This window comes from Bicyclus anynana, chromosome 26, assembly GCF_947172395.1.
Source record: "Bicyclus anynana chromosome 26, ilBicAnyn1.1, whole genome shotgun sequence".
Lineage (NCBI taxonomy): Eukaryota > Metazoa > Arthropoda > Insecta > Lepidoptera > Nymphalidae > Bicyclus > Bicyclus anynana.
In genome coordinates, this window is record NC_069108.1 from 6,206,275 (window position 1) to 6,225,163 (window position 18,889).

The window sequence follows — 18,889 nt, forward strand, 5'->3', positions numbered from 1 at the left end:
TCAAAACCTAAAAACGTACCCACTAAACTAAAAAGCGAAAAATAACATCATAATATGTTCTACCTGCTGATCAGTATGAAGGCGGTGCTAAGCCATATTTTTCCATTTTTAGTGTAAAATTTCATCTCAAACGAATCATCATCTCAAATAATCAGACCCCTAATGACAGTCACAACCCATCTTGGTACGAAATTCTCAGCAATACAAATTAATCAAGCCCAAGCACAAGGTAGCTACCGTAAACCGTTAAGGGGTTCCCCTAATTGACCTTGGTCTTCATCATCAGACCCCTAATAACAGACACAACTCATCTAGGTAGAAAGTCCTCAGCAATACGAATTAATCAAGGCCAAACACAAAGTAGTTACTGTAAACAGTTAAGGAGTTCCCTTAATTGTCCTTGGTCATCATTACCAAACCACTAAATGACAGTCACAACCTATCTATGTCGAAAGTTCTCATTAATACAAATAAATCAAGCCCAAACACAAGGTAACTGCTGTAAATCGCCGAGGAGTTCCCTCATCTGTTTTATGGCTCCATCATCAGATCGATTTTAAACCTTCATGAAATTGTAGTGCTTAAAAGTACTAAATGGAAAAGTCTACGGACACACTAGACACCCATATAATTTTCGAAAGTTCCCCTCAATTTCTCCAGAATTCCATCATCAGATCTTGACATGGTGGCAATGCGATCAAATGGGACTATACCGTTTCAAACAAAAAAAGAATTTTTGAAATCGGTCCAGGCGTCTTTGAGTAATCGGTGTACATACATAAAAAAAAAATACCGACCGAATTGAGAAAATCCTCCTTTTTGAAGTCGGTTAAAAAAATAGTTCTGGCCAACAACATTGTATTAAACTACTATATTATTTAACGAGCGTACGCCCGCGACTTCGTCCGCGTGAAAATCAATGTAAACTTTCAATCCCTATTTCACCACTTTAGAGGTTGAATTTTAAAAATGTTTGAATTACATTATATTTCGTATTTTTTTTTGATTTATGAACAAATTTTTAAAACTGTAACTCTAAAAATTAAGGGCTTTACATACAAACTTTCAACCCCTATTTCACCCCCTTCTCATTTTATTTTCACAATAAAAAGTATCTTGCAACCTTCTCCGTATTATGGTCTTAAACCGTGCCAAGTTTCATTTGAATTCATTCAGTAGTTTCAGCGTGATGCCCGACTAACAAAAAAACACGGTCAGACAGACAGACAAAAAATCGAAATAAAATATTTTTAGCTTCAGTGTCGATTATATAATGCTCCCCAACAAAAATGTACAGAATTCGTATTATAAGTATAGATTCTAGATGGCGCTAGTAGTACTCTACACCACGCTAACGTTAGTTTTTTTGTTTATTGTTTTTTAAAAAGAATATTTGCCATATCTTTTATAATATGACCAGTATTCCCATTCCCCTCCAACTAGTTGGTATAGACTGTGCTAGGAGTGGGTACGACAATAGATCAACGAGCGGGGATCGAACCACCACCCCTCGGTGATGAGTCCGACCGGTATAAGTAAAATGTCAAATTGTCAATAAATGTATAGAATTCGACCACTTTTATTATAAGTATAGAGTATAGATAGATATCATTGGTTTTGGCCGCAATTTACCAATTTCCGACTACGACTCACCAGACTGCAAGAAGGATTATGTTTTTCTATGTAATATTCTTTATAACATTTGCTCGTAAAGTATCTATTATTTTAACAATTTTAATAATGTTATGTATCTCATTACACACATGTGCCGTAATGTAAAGTAAAATGTGCATGTGCTGTAATGTAATATAAAACCAACAATCATCCGTCTAAAAACGGACGGTACTTTTTAAAACCTTAGCAAAAAGTTTATATGTATAGTATATTAAAGTGGGCGGGTAATTGTGCCACTGAGTATATTATCCTACGCTTGCGAAAATTAATTAAAAGCAGCCTATGTGTTAAAAAAATTCAAATTTCAGCCAAATCGGTTTAGTAGTTGCGGGGTTAAAAAGTAACAAACATCCAAACAAACATCCATACAAACTTTCGCGTTTATAATATTAGTAGAATAATCTGGAGTGAAATCTATTTCCATTCCAAATTTTAGCCAAATCGGTTCAGTAGTTGCGGCGTTAAATAGTAACAAACATCCAAACAAACATCCATTCAAACTTTCGCGTTTATAATATTAGTACAATTATTAGACTCGCTGCTGAGCTCGAGTCTCCTCTCAGAATGAGAGGGGCTAGGCCAAGAGTCCACCAGGCTCGCCCAATGCGGATTGGCAGACTTCACACACGCAGAGAATTAAGAAAATACAATAGTATGTGTCTATTCAACTATAACCGCATTGGTAGCTCCGAAGCAAAACGTACCTAACTTAGAACATACGTAACTTCGAAGATCACTATAACCCAACTATAACCACAATTATACAAAAATTATGAAAACCATTCACTGACTCACAAATATCTGCATGCTCTTGAACTATTACGACGATAAAATGTATGATTTCACGCACACGAAAGCAAACGGAAAGCAAGGTGCCCTGTTTGAATGTGTGTGAGTAATCTGTGAGTGTGAGTGAGCTATAAAAAGTATGTACATATCGTACATATTTTTTCTTTGGTTGTGGTTTGGTCAATTTTCGTAATACAAAAATTGACCACAGAAACCACAAAATACGTATGTAACTTAACCCGTAGCTCACTCACACTGCTTTTCGTATATTTTCATAAGATTTTCATGAACAACTTGAAAAGTATCTGTTTTGAAATTTCAATTCCTGTTAACTAGCTATTTCTTTAGAATTCATCTTGTCCCCATAAAGTGTTCTTCATATTCCTGAAATCTTCAAAATTATTTATTTTTTAAAAAATGTGGAAAAAGAATGGGTAATTAATTAATTTCAAGTCAGCCAAATCGCTTTCATCATACTGCTTAAACAGGGGGGAGGTTTCCGTTACTACAATGGGGATGATGACTAGGTTTGAATATTGATTTTTATGATACATTCGGGTAAATAAGGTCAATGTTAACTAATTTATACATAAAAAGCAAAGATTATCTGGATATTTGCAAAATAAATAAGATTATAAAATTTCAAAATCTATTAAATTTTTTTTATCGTAATTAGATGAAAATTCATACAGTTTCAGCTTCCTTACATTAAATGTGACATTTTTTAATAAGGTATCGTAGGCAATTAACGCCCACTTAATTTCAAATCAATATATTATTTAATGAAACAACTGTATTAAAAAACTGCTTAGAAAAATAGTTTTATTGACAAAAAATAAACACAAAAAAGTAATACTTAAGTGCTATAAGTCGTATAAAATTATGTAAACAAAGAATTTTTGAATACCCTGTCATGGGCGTTATTGAGCATACGGTTTTTAGTAACGCCCACATAGTAATTTACAAATTATCTTAATAAACATAAATATTTTGACTTATAGCCGTACAAAACCAAAAAGTATATTCTGTTGTCTTTTATTAGAAAGAATCATAATTGTCATAAATGACCTACAAATACTACTATATTTAAATTTTGTAACACGTCTAACATATCTCGTATTTTCTATTTAATCATCTTTAACAAAAATATCTCACTTCTAACAAGTTTAATAATTATAGAAAATCAACATATAATTCTTTTTTCATAAAAAAACAAATTATTAAAAAATGCTTATTGGGCGCTATAAAACGTAGATGGCTAATGACGCCCCAGAACAGTGCGCCAATTAACGCCCAGAATTAAGTACGAAGCTTAATTAATGAGATCAAAAATAAACTAATTATATCCTAAGAACTAATCAAAGTACTTATCAGTAATCAGTCTTACAGTCCTTTGGAATTGTAGTACGTTTTATATTTATTCGCAATTTGAACAAATTAAATATTCGTCATGTATAGAGAGGCCCACACACTCCTCATGGTACCACTTCATGCAAAATTTACATTGTCTCATGTCCAATTTTGTAGTTTCATGACATGCATAGCAGTACCAGTCTTCCGTATCGTCTTTTTTTCATTTATCCTTTTCTTATTTTGTTGTTTCTTATCCTTTGTTTTTATTACTTTATTTTTTGATTTAATCTTATCTTTCTTGTTTTTCTCTTTTTCTTTGGTTTTGGTATTCTTTGCTTTATTATCTTCATCGTTTTTGTTAAAGAGATCTTTAGTAATACGTTGACCTTTATAATTGATAGCCTTCTTTTTGATGTCATGTCTCTCGCAAAATAAGAAAGTTTGTTTTCGAATGAATTTAGGTGTTAGTGGAATTCCAATGCTTGCAAATCTTTTTATCCGCGAAACTAAATCTTTTTCTTGATTATTCGTTAACACAGGCTTTCTGCCCAAACGTTTAATTTCTTCACCTGTTTTTAAATGATCTCTCAAAGTTCTACGCGGAATATTATACCTTGCTGCTGCTGATCGCTGAGTCAAATGTCCTCTTTGCACAGCATTCATGGCAGCTTTCATGGTATCTTCAGTCCACAACTCCCCTCTTTTCTTGCGTTTGGAATTAAATGGTGTCATTTCCCCGATCTGTAAAAAGCAGATCATTATGATACACAAAAAATACCTTGATTAAATACGCCCACAGTATGGATAATAGCGCCCATACAGGCTATTAACGCCCAAACCTGACTTTACGGGGCGTTATTACCCAATTAGTACCTTCTATTATTCTCATATTTTCACACATAATTACAAACAAATCAATGAAATCTTCAATGAAATATGGAATAAAGGTATCTTTAATAAAAGCTAATCACAAAATAAGAAATAGATAGGTAGAAAAATAAACTAAAACTTACCGATTTGTCAGAGTATATTTTATAATAACAGCGTGCACTGTCGGCCTCCTTGCGGTGCGGTTCGCAACTGAGCATAATCGTGGCGTGATCCATGCCGCGCCGCGTCTGAGCGTTCTTATTGGTTTAATCTATGTGTGCGTGAAATGTGTCGTAACTCACGTGACTTTAACTACGATTATTAGCATTCGGGCGTTATTACACATTGGGCGTTAATTGCCATACCTACCTTATGTAAACTATAAACATAAACGCACAAATAACAAAGATATTAGTAATTTTGTTTAAACGACCACATAAATCTAACGATCATTAATTGCCTACGTCTTCATTAATTCGTACCATTTTGTATAAATAATAATAAATGATTTATTGAGTGAAATGTATGAGTCGTTTGTCAGGGATCCGCGTCAGCGCCGCAAATCTGACCCTTTAAATCCCTGTAGCTCCGAAAGTAATGATCGCAGATACCCTGTTACTTTTACAAAATTGCTTTGCTATTAGTATACTCTTAATTTATATACAATTTAAAAGAACTGTCATCATCCCTATTGAATTCTACGTCGCCGTAAGTGTGAAGAAGTCATATACAACGTCAGCCCAGGGAACCCAGGTATACCCCCGTAAATAAGGATCTAATTAAATAATTGGCTAAATAAAAGTATTTTTCTTCAAGAAACGTTATTTTTTTAACACTCTTCTATACCGAAATGGTCGCCGGTGTACCAAAATGGCGAAGTAACATTTGAAGCTGTATTATTTTTTCTGTTATTAACAAGCTTAACAAACAAGAAAACGAACAACCAAATCAATCATAAGTCTTCATAAAATATCGTAAAACTCAGCTGTATGGTCAACTATCTTAGCTTGTCCCCGTTGTATACTGTGCCGTTGTGAACAAATTAAAGATGAAATAAAATGTCTTAAAACGTTTTAGTAAACTTTTTTTGATAAAGTACCTATTACAATGATAATTTTATACTATAGAACGGTTCGATCCCTACTTTACCCCTACCCGTGCCCTACTCCTACCCTACCCTACCCGTTCCCTACCCGTACCCTACACGTACCCTACCCATTACCTACCCCTTCCTTACCCTACCACTACCCTACCACATATCCTACATATCCTACCCCTATCATACTCCTACCCTACCCGTACTCTACCCTACTCCTTCCCTACCTTACCCCTACCCTACACCTATCCTATTCCTACCCTACCCCTACCCTTAGCAAAATCGGTCCAGCCCTTTTAGCGTTTTGCGATGACCAAGGGAAATAGGGACTTCTATGCTAATATTACGAAGAGGTAAAGTTTGTATGGTTGTAGGGGGTAATCTCTGGATTTACTGAACCGATTTTGAAAGTTCTTTTACCAATAGAAAGCTACGTTATTTGCGAGTGTCATAGGCTATGTTATTGAAACCGTGTGGCTTCGTATAGCAGCATTTCTGCGTCTCTTAGAAATTTTGTATTATCTCCGAAACTGAATAACAAATTAATATGTTGTAAAGGGCAAATCTTATCTCTATAATATCCTTGTGATGATTAAATAATTTATTTTGATAAAGATTTAAGTTTACTTGTAGAAATAATGACGTAAGATTAAGTATATACATTTAATAATTTTTAAAACACTAAAGTTACTATATCTGCTAATATATGGAAGATAGATATATGGCGTTGCGGACTTTTTTGTAGAACTTTTAAAGGTACATAAATCTTCCATACATTGATTCCAATTTTACCCAATAGATAAGGCAGCGCATGCGAATAAGTCTGTTTAAGAAGAGTTTCGGTCCGACCTGTATGACAAAAACTATGATAACTCTGCTAATATATATGATACCTATATAAAATATAGCCTATAGCACTCCCCGATAACGTAGCATTCTACTGGTGAAAGAATTTTTAAAATCGAACTAGTAGTTCCGAAGATTATCCCATTTAAAGAATGTTACAAACTTACAAACTGTACCTCTTTATAATATTAGTATAGATTAATAATTTTTAAAACATAAATGGTACTATATCTGCTAATTTATAGAAGATAGATATACCTATGGCGTCGCGGACTTTTTTGTAGAACTTTTAAAGGTACATAAATCTTCCATACATTGATTTCAATTTAACCCAATGGACAAGGCAGCGCATGCGAATAAGTCTGTTTAAGATTTTCGGTCCGACCTGTATGACAAAAACTATGATAACTCTGCAAATTTATATGATACCAATATAAAATATAGCCTATAGCACTCCCCGATAACGTAGCATTCTACTTGTGAAAGAATTTTTAAAATCGGACCAGTAGTTCCGAAGATTTTCTCTTGCAAAGAATGTTACAAACTTACAAACTTTACCTCTTTATAATATTGATAAATAATAAAGGCCCATTTTGGGTCATGTCCTTTGATGTAGACTGTAATTTGCAAAAGGGTTAGCTTATGAAATCGTTTTCTACCAATAACAAACAAAAGTGAACTTAAACTCATAAACATTGTGATAATTGCGTTCCTCGATCGCCTCGATGGCCTTGATTAATGCAGTAGATAACAACACCGGTTGTAATGGATGTGTGCTTCTTATTTGTGTTTGCATAATTGCATTGCATCGCTACAAGGATTCGGAGCGGAGAGGTGTGCGGGGGGGGGGGCACAGAAACGAACGCGCAACAGCGAGGGCCCGGCTCGCGATCGAGTTCGCTCATTGGTCGATGACTCACTGCTTGACGTGAGAAAAGCAAAGACCTTATATTTAAGTAATAGGGGTTAAAGCAAAGATTACAATGTATTATTGGATTAAAGTATGAAATTGCCGTTTTATTGCAATAGGTTTTTTGAATTGACATAGAATCTTCATGGTTTGACGTTTTCGAATGAAGCTTTTTTCAAATGGTTTCTATGATAATCTTAGATACATAGATAATAGAGGATATGTGACAAGTAATTATTATTGAGGCATCCGGGAACCATGTTTGGTCTCTAAATTGAGCTAGGGCTTTTTTATCGATGATAATTAAGCACTCGATATAAAATTAATACAAAATATTATGTTTACTAAAATGAAACATTTTAAATTCTGTCTTACATTATTATAATATAAAATTCCATACAATTGATTTTCTCATTAAATTGTTTTGTATCTAACACAGATTAATCAATAATATACAGATGGAGCGTACGGAACATGACGGTGTCGTACCCGCTACGAATATGAAATTCAAAAACGAATACGTTCTCTTGTCAGTACGATACGAACCGTATAGAAGTTACAAAACTTACAATTTTTGATACAAGGACGTTATACATAACAAAAAGTAATAGCTAGTTGACACTTTTTTATAAATGGTCTTTTAAAATTTGATTATCGTTCTACCAGACAATTTTTTTTTTCATATTTTTTTTGAGACGTTATTACAAGAAAATTTTAGTTTTTAAGTATGTTTTTGACAATACAATACAATACAATACTTGTATTCCATTTTGGGAAACAGCATTGTCATGACTCTCTGATAACAGATTAAGATTCACTTCTTGCAAGGGTTGTCTTACTTGTTGCTCAGGTGATAAATTCTGCAATAGGTATTTTTTATTCTTTGGTTATCTACTAAAATATTACTATAAATGCAACATTAGTATTTATATGAGTACATAAAGCAACCAACCAGCAAAATCTTTTTTCAAATTTGTAAATTATATTTCTCTTACACTATTGGACACAATAAAAAAAATTATATAAATAAATGTTCAAACTAAGATTTGCTAGTATTCAGATATTTTAAAATGAGGGAATTCCTATATTATCACAAACAAGAATGAATACGATGAAAAAAGATTCTCATCGGGATAGATGGACAGGCATTGTTTTTGAGGCGCGGAAAGCATGTTAAATTAATGTGATCCTTCTTAAAATGATCACTACATATGCAGCTGTATCGTGATGGTTTGTAATTAGGCCTGTTAATGCTGTTTAGCCATTTTTGTCTTAAATTATGATTTTTTGGAAATCTGAAAAATATAAAATAACTATACTTATAGAACATAAAATAATTTATTAATTTATACGTTTTCGCTTATTTCGATGATATAGCAAAACAAATCATCACACTCACTTGTTACATGCCGCTCCGCTCGTCGCTCGTCCAATACGGGCGTATTGGACTCGCGGCCTTATTCAACACGTGTACGTAACTAGACCGCTGATTCGGCAAATCGCACGGGTGCATAGTGACATGGAAAATTACCACACTTCTTCACTTACGCTCGAAGACGTCGTTAGTTTAATTAGTTTGTAATTTTTATATTAATAAATTCATTTTTAAGAACCAAGAACTCTTTCTTCTGGACACTCCTGCATCGGCGAACGTAAATCACTATTCATCGATATTGTAAACAACACTTTCCCAACACTACGTATACGGTCAAACCAAAACTCGTGAAATAATTCAATTCTTTAACGGATTGCCCATAAAACCACGTATTGTAAAGCTTTAAATTAGTCAATGGGCCTAATTTTAAAAAAATACCTTTAAAATACTCAATATCCACAGAAAAATCAAAGATTTTAATACTAACTTGTGAAATGAAATTCCCGCTAGTTTTGTTTGGGTTTTGTTGGTGCAGGCAACAACTGCACACTTCACCATTGTATAAATTTAATTTATTTTGCGATTCACAAGCTTACTGGTTATTATTTCCGTAATAATTCGAATACCGGAACCACAACAATAGCCATTTTTGGTCACTAAAAACAAAAGATAATTTGTTCACAACTGACATAATTGATGTTGTCATGTAAAATATGTCTAACCTCTTTAAGCAATGACTAAAAAAATATCTATCTCGCTCCATTAAGGTAGCTTTCTTTAAGTTAGAGAGGTTACGAAAAAATTTTGTTTATTCTTTAAAAAGTTAAATCCTTGACCAATTTTGACGTAAAATGCCATAGGTCCATATTTAAATAGGTGTCAAAGATGATAATCTTTTTTTAAGAAAAAGAAAAGCGCCTCGATCAATTTAGTACTATAGTATAATCATTAATCGTGCGAATTTTCTGACAGATGCTAATGTCACTTTGTAAAATAATGATACCATATTTATTGTCATAGTGATGTCCTGTTCTATATAGGTAAATAATAGTGCCTTAGATCATTCACTCTCAAAGAGGAATTTTGAACAGAAATTTCTATCATAACGCTTAGTGACAGAGGGTTGAAAGAAAAATAGTGTAAATTATGTAATTGACCAATTTTTTAACTATTTGCCCTGATCTCTAAGAGTACCACTACTTCCGATTTGAAAATTTAGAGTACCTAATGAAATTTGTAAAAAATTCTAAGAATAAAATATTTATTGTACAAAAAAGTGTTACAGTTGTTATCCTCCATCCTCATAAACTTGGCGTTTTTAGGAGGATGGCGTCAAGCTTCGCTTTGACTCATTCCCTACCCTTATTCTATTCTAATACCACCCTACACCTCCCCTACTCTTACCCTACCCCTACCCTACATCTACCCTACCATACCCTACTCAAGCCTACCCTACCCTACCTAAATACCCCCCTAAATACCCCTACCCTAAGTAAATACTTTTTATGTCCTCCTGGTTCTAAGGTACGTCTCCACCAATTGTCAGCCAAATCGGTCTAGCCGTTCTTGAGTTGTAAGTATTGTAACAAACCCGACTTTATACATACTAATATTATATAGGGGAAAGATTTGATAGTTTGTTTGTTTGCATTGAATAAACAATGACTATTCAAATGTTCGACTCTGTGATGGTCGAAAAACTACAATTTAAAACAAATATCTACAGCCTAAGCTAACGCAAACACTAAGTTTAGAATCGTCTGATGATGAAAATAAAGATGAAGAAAAAGTAGAGACAAAAAAAAATAACATAATATGATGAATTGGAACTCCGAAGATCAACGAGAGTGCATACGGTTCATACTGAGCAGGGACTAATGTGTTGGTATCGGAACTCCTGTAATATTTCTTTACATCTTATCTTCATTTTAAAATATCCAGTTTAAACGTATGTCATATTAAATGACATTGAGTTTTAACAATTTTAAATAGGATTAAAAAAAAAAATTAATCTTAATTCCATGTAATACAAAAAAATTATATTGTGTATATTAAATTGATATGAGTCAACTACCCTATTTATGCAACAATATTTTATTAATAGAGATAGTAAATAAAAAGTTAATTTTATAGAAACAATAAAAAATCTTTGCTATTGTGTATTTTTTTCATTCGTTCTTTAATAATTCCGGAATACAATAATACTGAAGTAGGTAACTTACTTACGCGGACGAAGTCACAGGCGTTGCTAGTCATTAATAACATAACATGAAAAATCGGATCTATTAAAATAATAAATGCTAATTAAAAACATTCATTTAATTTTATTTGTCTCAGTTATTAGTCAATTTAAATAAGGTCTTAGCATAATTTTATTTTCATCACTGTGACTCAAAATAGGTTTTACGTTTATTATTAAGTCATGGTGTTTGACAGGTGTCAAAGTCGGAAACACTTAGCTCCGTATTTATCAGAGATAAAAATTATTAATTCAAGATTTTCCCACAATAGAAAGTGATAATTCTGCTCGAAACAGTGTAATTTATCGTAAAAACATCAAAAAGTCATTAAGCTAAGAAAACTTGTAAACAAATGCTCTAAAACAAGTGGTGCGTGCTTACCGAAATAAAGTGACTAATATATCATAAAAACATAAACAACACTGTTTATATACTATTATTTCATCACAAACTATCATAGTGAACACAAAATATATCACATTTGTACGTTTAATGAAGCTACAATAACAATAACGCTAAGAAATATTACAAGTTAAAAGTGTAACTGTCATCCAACTACAAAAGTACAAAATCACGGTCAGTCAGCTGTCGGGTACCGGCAGTACATCGCACCGCCTGCAAGCGATTCGCGCCGTTGCGCATACCGCGCAAGTATCATTCTCGGGCGCAGTAAGCCGCGCTGCGTGACTCACTCGCTGTACACACCGTCTCCGCGGCAAACTGATCGACGCCGACGTTATAACTAAGACTAGCTGACGCGCGAGACTGTGTCCGCGTGAAAAACGTTAATTGGAATTGTTACGGTTTTATTAAAAATATAAATTACTTTACAAGCTAGAAATGGAAGATCAATTTCAACTTTTGTTTGAAAAAATGAAAAATGAAATGCGAAATCAAACAGTTGAACTAAAAGAATCTATATTGGAGAAATTAGACGAAAAACTACAACCAATCATAGCAGAAAATAAAATCTTAAAATCAAAATTGGAATATCTTGAGAAAGAAATAGAAAGCCTGAAAAGAGGAAATAAGCAAAGTAACCTAATAATTTACGGACTGGCAGAAGATGAAAAATCTACACAAGAACTAATTCATAAAGTGAAGGCAATAATCAAATCCGACTTGGACCTAAATTTTGAAGAATATGAGGTAAATAAAATTTATCGAATTGGAAAAAAACAAAATTCAGGTAATAAACCAAGGCCTATCCTATTTTCCTTTGTAAACGAATGGAAGAAAAGCGAAGTAATGAAAAGAAAGAAAAATTTTAAAAACGTGTATGTGTCTGAAGACTACACTAAAGAAGTTTTAGAAAAAAGGAAAATGTTACAGGCGCAACTAACAGAGGAGAGGAAAAAAGGTAATGTCGCCTATTTAAAATTCGACAAACTAATAATTAAAGAGAAACCAAGTAGCACAAACAATGACAAAAGGAAAAGAGAAATGTCAACATCACCACAACAAAATACACAACCAAGAAAACAACAAAATGTAAAAACATCCAATACCAACAGACTGAATGCTTATGACTTGATGAAGATTAGATCTAATTCCCTTCCATCTAATGCAAGTACAATAGCAAATAAGCAATGACAACTAACTATCAATAACCCGTACGGACAACTAACACCAAATAAAAATAAAAAACAAAAATTAAAATATACAAACTCAAATCTTCCAAGACGGCTGGTCACCGAGGAAGATAATGACCACTACCTTCCAAAGGAGATAAATTCAAATTTATCAAAAAACTCAATAATCTTGGAACAAAAGAAGTTCTACATAACTACCTACAATGCTCGAACACTATCATCACACGAACGAATAATTGAACTAACCGAAGCCCTGTTAAATATAAAGTATGATATTATTGGAATATCGGAAATGAGACGCATGGGCAATGAAGTAGCAGAATATGACGATTTTATTCTCTGTCATACAGGACAAACACCAGGAAAATACGGAGTCGGCTTCCTAATTAAAAAATATCTAAAACCATATCTAGCAAGCTATATCGGTATATCAGAACGAGTAGCACTGATACACTTTGACTTCCCAACTAAGAAACTTACTGTTGTGCAAACTTATGCACCTACTGAAGCTGCAAGTGAGAAGGAGATAGATGTTTTTTATGAAGATATCTATAAAGCCATGGGTCAAGCATACAAAGATTTTATTATAATGGGAGACTTTAATGCCAAAATAGGTCAACCACTAAAAGAAGAGTATTTGATAATGAAACAAAATGGGTACGGAGAGAGAAACACCAGAGGTCAAAGGCTCATAGACTTTGCATTAGAGAACAAGTTATCGATTATCAATACATTTTACAAGAAAAATTTAAAAAAAAAGATGGACATGGTGCTCCCCAAATGGTCTTTATAAAAATGAAATCGATTTCATTATGACCAATCAACCTCAAATGTTTCAGAATATTGATACTCTAAATATAAACTACCCATCTGATCATAGACCACTTAGAGCTGTTATTACACTCGAGAAGTCAATAAAAAGCAGAGCGAGCTATACTAATAACAACAAATATAGCGCACTAAAAACAGAACCAGAAATAGCATCGTATATAGAATCGCTAAAATATCACATGCCCTCGCTACAGTGTTGTTCAAATCCAGCAGACACAGTGCAAATTTATCATGACAAAATAATAAACTGTATACAAATTAGCCTACAAAAAGCACGACAGACAAACCTAGAAACAAAAGACAGTAATATACTATCAGAACGGTCAAAAAACCTCATTAAAAGAAGACAAGAACTACAAAAAACAAAAAATAAAACTAGAACACTGAAAAATGAACTCAAAGCTCTATATAAGCTGACAGGTAAATATATCAAATCCGACTACATAAGACACAGAACCAATGTCATAAAGAGACACCTAGAAGAAAAAGGCAGCTTGAAAAAAGGCTTTAAAGAATTACAATATAAAAGAACATGGATTGATGGATTAAAAGCTACAGGAAAAATTACGTACGGACGAAATGACATTATAAATATTGCCACAGAATTTTACAAACAACTATATAGTGCCGTAAGTAAGTCTGATAATACCTATGACGACACCGTGACGCACACTCAGACACAACACTGCATAGAACCGATAGCCTGCGGTGAAGTAATAGAGTCCATAAAAAAGCTAAAATCCGACAAAAGCCCGGGTTCAGATTATATCACAAACGATGCCTTAAAGACGGCCGTAGTGATACTAGCTGCTCCATTAGTCAAATTGTTTAATATGATTTTAGAAACATATGAAACACCTTCGCAATGGTCAGAATCTAACATTATTTTAATTTATAAAAAAGGTGATCCCAAAGACATTGGAAACTATAGACCAATAAGCCTTTTATCAACTCTCTACAAACTCTTTGCTACAATTATTAACCAAAGAATAACCACTACGTTAGAACAACAACAACCTATCGAACAAGCAGGTTTTAGGAAAGGGTTCTCTACTATAGACCACATACAAACCTTAGAATTGATAATTGAAAAGTACCAAGAATATCAAAGACCATTATATATAGCTTTCATTGATTACCAAAAAGCATTTGATACGGTTTCACATGAAAGCATATGGGAAACTTTGAAAGCTCATAATGTAGAAGAAGATTATATTAGGATCCTAAGGAATATATATAGCAGATGTACTAGTAGGGTAAAACTAGAAACTATCGGGCCAAGCTTTCGTGTAAAAAGAGGAGTTCGTCAAGGGGACCCACTCTCCCCCAAAATATTTATCGCAATACTAGAGTCCATAATAAAAAACTTAGACTGGAACAATATAGGAATAAGTATCAATGGAAAATACTTAAGTCACCTGAGATTCGCAGATGATCTGGTTTTGTTATCTGAAAACAGCTCTTGTTTACAACAGATGATCGAAGCTCTCCACATAGCAAGCAAAAAAGTGGGCCTTGAAATGAACGCCACTAAAACGAAAACCATGTCAAACCACATTAAAACAAACATAAAAATAGAAAACGAAACATTAGAATATGTCGATCAATATATATATTTAGGAAAACAAATTAGTTTTAATAGAGACAGCAACGAGATGGAAATAGAAAGAAGAGTTAAAAACACATGGTCAAAATACTGGAGCTTCAAGGAAGTGTTCAAAAGCGATATGCCTATAAACCTAAAAAAGAAGGTAATGGATTCGTGTCTTATCCCGTGTTTAACATATGCTTGCCAAACCTGGAAATTCACAAATAACACAAAAAACAGAATAGTTGTATGTCAAAGGGGAATGGAACGCAGCATGATGAACATAAAAAGAATACAAAAAATAAAGCACAAAGACATAAGAGCGAAAACAAAAACAATTGATGCTCTTCAACAAGCACAAAAATTAAAGTGGAAATGGGCCGGACATGTTGTTCGCCTGAAAGACAACAGATGGACAAAATCAGCTACAGCATGGCGGGGACCACCAGGCAAGCGTCGTACGGGTAGACCCTACACACGCTGGGAAGATGACATCAAAAAGTTAGCTGGACCACAATGGAAACAAATTGCCCAAGATAGAGAGAAATGGCAATCCTTGGAAGAGGCCTTCACCTGAGAGGGGTTCCTAACAGTATAAATATGATTATGAACCAAAAATGGTACATTGTAAATAATTTTCGTTTTTGTTAGTTTAATTTTTTTAGTTTAAGGTACCTAATTGTAAAATTTATATAGGAAATAAAAGGCTTTTTATTTTTATTTTATTTTTATTTATTTATTATTAAGCCATAAACTGAGAAATTTCTTAATAAATGACATGTAACTGTTATTTATTAAAATTATTTACTAATTTGGTTCAGAACATATTGAGTGAATTATGATCGTTCACTTTGTCACATCACTATTTTTGATTCGATAAAAAATGGTATCACTGGAAACTTCAAAACAAAAGAGATCGCAGAATTCATTATTCGACTATAGATAACAACACGGGTTTTAATGGACGTGTGCGTCTAAATGTATGTGTGCATCACATTGTGCATAATTGCATTGAATCGCTACAAGCACAGTACAAGTATTCGCAACGGAGAGGTGTTACTGAGTCAATCTGTCATTGTGTCTGTCATCGATATAAATCGTTTTTTTGTTGTTCTTGTTACTAGTTCCGGTAAACGAGAGAAAAGTAATGCAACTTACGTTTTTTATTATTATATTATACCTATAGGCTCGCGGGCATATGTATAATCGAATTGTGTTTATTATACATATACAAAATCTGCATCCGCCATACTATATACAATACCTACCAAACTCAATAGTGTGATTAGCAAAACGCAATTAGCGAAAAATAACATCATAATATGTTCTACCTGCTGATCAGTATGAAGGCTTAGCCGGTGTTGTCTTAATTTAAGCCATTTCAGACAGGACCACATGAAACAACACTGTCTGCAAAATCTAAATCTATAAGATATTCTCACATGGCTTGAATTAATACATCACCGGCTTAGCACCGCCTTCATACTGATCAGCAGGTGGAACATATTATGATGTTATTTTTCGCTTTTTAGTTTAGTGGGTACGTTTTTAGGTTTTGAAGTCGGTTGTATTTTTTTATTAAAATTTTTATTATTTTTTTTTACTCTGGTAACTAGTTACCGGCAGGGATGATAACAGTTTTTTTAATAGGGATGATGACAGTTTTTTAAATTGTATATAAATTAAGAGTACGCTAATAGTAAAGCAATTTCATAAAAGTAACAGGGTATCTGCGATCATTACTTTCGGAGTTACAGGGATTTAAAGGGTCAGATTTGCGGCGCTGCCACGGATCCCTGAAAACGCCCCATACAAAATGGCACGAACTAATGACGTCTTAGGTAATGAAATGATCGTTAGATTTGTATGTGCGTTTAAACAAAATTACGCAAATATCCAGACAATCTTTGCTTTTTCTGTATAAGTTAGTTAACGTTGAGCCTATTACCCGAATGTATCATAAAAATCAATATGTATATTCAAATCGCGATTGATGGATGTGTGCATCTAATTTGTATGTGTGCATAATTGCATTGCATCGCTACAAGGATTCGCAGCGGAGAGGTGTGCGGGGAATAGGAAGTCGGTTAAAAACAACGGAGCACGTTCTCAATTCAACTGTTTTTTTTTTATTTTAAAACTATTTTCTTATTATGATGTTTCGAACGGACTACAGAAAACCTTTTTGGGTACAACACGTTACAGAAAAAAAAATCACGTAAAATCATCTATCTAGGTATACGAATATTCTAAAAAATAAAGATTTGATTGTTTGAAACCCTTTTTTTAAGAAATGTTGGTAAAATTAAATTACATTTATTGGTTGATTTTTGATCTTGCTTGTTTGCTTACATCCATCTATTTATGCAACTATGAAATAATGAAACTCATATTTAGTAACGCCATCTAGTACATACAGTGTGCACTACTTTAATAAATACTTAGGTAATGCTTTCCATATAAGAATAGACCAAAGTTTTTCAACCAGTACAAGATTATACCAATAGAGTGCACTGATTGTCAGCTAGGTTTATATTAATTATTATTTTAAGAAAGGATGAGTTTTCGATTTCGAAGCGAGTACCTACATTTTGTGCAATAATTTTACTTTTAATTGATTATGAAACACGGCTAAAACTCACGTGATATTACGTCGGAGTATGCCCGACTAGTTTCGAACCCATACGTGACGTCACGTGAGTTTTAGCCGTGTTTCATAATCAATTAATATGAATAACACTCACGATAGTTTAAATTCTAAAATTTTACTTTTTTTTACCTGTAGAGTAGATATTTTAATGGTTGTTTTTGATATTGTTGGTTTGCTAACATCCTATAACGCCATGTATGAAAATTATTAGGAACTCATATTTAGTAACGCCATCTAGTATATACATCATGCACTACCTTAATAAATACTTTGGTAATGCTCTCTCTGCTACTCATTCAAGAATAGAGCAAAGTTATGAAACTGGTTCAAGAGTGTACCAATAGAGTGCACTACTTGTCAATTAGGTTTATATGAATTATTATTGTAAGAAAGGAAGAATTTTCGATTTCGAAGCGAGTACCTTATTTTGTGCAAGAATTTTACTTTATAATGAGTATATAAATATATCATTATCATCATCATTATCAACCCATATTCGGCTTACTGCTGAGCTCGAGTCTCCTCTCAGAATGAGAGAGGTTAGGCCAATAGTCCACTACGCTGGCCCAATGCAGATTGGCAGAGAATTAAGAAAATTCTCTGGAATGCAGGTTTCCTCACGATGTTTACCTTTAGCGTTTGAGACACGTGATATTTAATTTCTGAAAATACAGACAACTGAAAAGTTAGAGGTACTTCTATTCTGAGAAAAAAATGTTTTGACTTTTTATTTTTTTAACAAATGTGGGTATTTTAATGGTCGTTTATGTTTTTGATATTGTTTGCTTTTATCCTACTAGCGGACACCCGCGGGCCGCGACTTTGCCTGCGTGAAATTTAGTTTTTCACAAATCCCTCGGGAAACTTGGATTTTATCGGGACGAAAAGTAGCCTATGGGTTAATCCAGAGTAAAATCTATTTCAGTAGTAGCGGCGTTAAAGAGTAACAAACATCCATACAAACTTTTGCGTTTATAATATTAGCAGAAGTAGGATAACGCCATCTATGAAAAAATCCGAACTCGTATAATTATATAGTAACGCCATCTAGTATATACATTGTGCACTACCTTAT

At 33.4% G+C, this 18,889-nt stretch overlaps 2 protein-coding genes and 1 long non-coding RNA gene across 3 annotated transcripts; 1 reads left to right on the forward strand and 2 right to left on the reverse strand.

Moving 5' to 3' along the window:
• Positions 1-3,025: 3,025 nt before the first annotated feature.
• LOC112055833 (uncharacterized) lies at positions 3,026-5,078 on the reverse strand. The gene is made up of 2 exons (XM_024096096.2): positions 4,830-5,078; positions 3,026-4,557 (listed from the first exon to the last, which is right to left on the reverse strand). The coding sequence occupies exons 1-2, from the start codon at positions 4,920-4,922 to the stop codon at positions 3,973-3,975; spliced, it is 678 nt and encodes a 225-aa protein (XP_023951864.1). The 5' UTR covers positions 4,923-5,078; the 3' UTR covers positions 3,026-3,972.
• A 2,824-nt stretch (positions 5,079-7,902) lies between these two features.
• Positions 7,903-10,070, reverse strand: LOC128199651 (uncharacterized). Its single transcript, XR_008252209.1, has 2 exons — positions 9,401-10,070; positions 7,903-8,833 (listed from the first exon to the last, which is right to left on the reverse strand). It is a non-coding gene; the product is annotated as an uncharacterized LOC128199651 (long non-coding RNA).
• Positions 10,071-11,343: 1,273 nt separating this feature from the next.
• LOC128199649 (uncharacterized) lies at positions 11,344-15,882 on the forward strand. The gene has a single exon (XM_052890021.1). The coding sequence runs from the start codon at positions 11,994-11,996 to the stop codon at positions 12,744-12,746; it is 753 nt and encodes a 250-aa protein (XP_052745981.1). The 5' UTR covers positions 11,344-11,993; the 3' UTR covers positions 12,747-15,882.
• The last annotated feature ends 3,007 nt before the right edge of the window (positions 15,883-18,889 follow it).

What these genes read in the sequence shown, in the direction of transcription:
- LOC112055833 (XM_024096096.2), bottom strand. Translation starts at nt 4,922, where the DNA reads ATGGATCACGCCACGATTATGCTCAGTTGCGAACCGCACCGCAAGGAG. An exon ending in AAATATACTCTGACAAATCG is followed by an intron (nt 4,558 to 4,829) that starts GTAAGTTTTAGT and finishes TGCTTTTTACAG; the next exon opens with ATCGGGGAAATGACACCATT.
- LOC128199649 (XM_052890021.1), top strand. Translation starts at nt 11,994, where the DNA reads ATGGAAGATCAATTTCAACTTTTGTTTGAAAAAATGAAAAATGAAATG.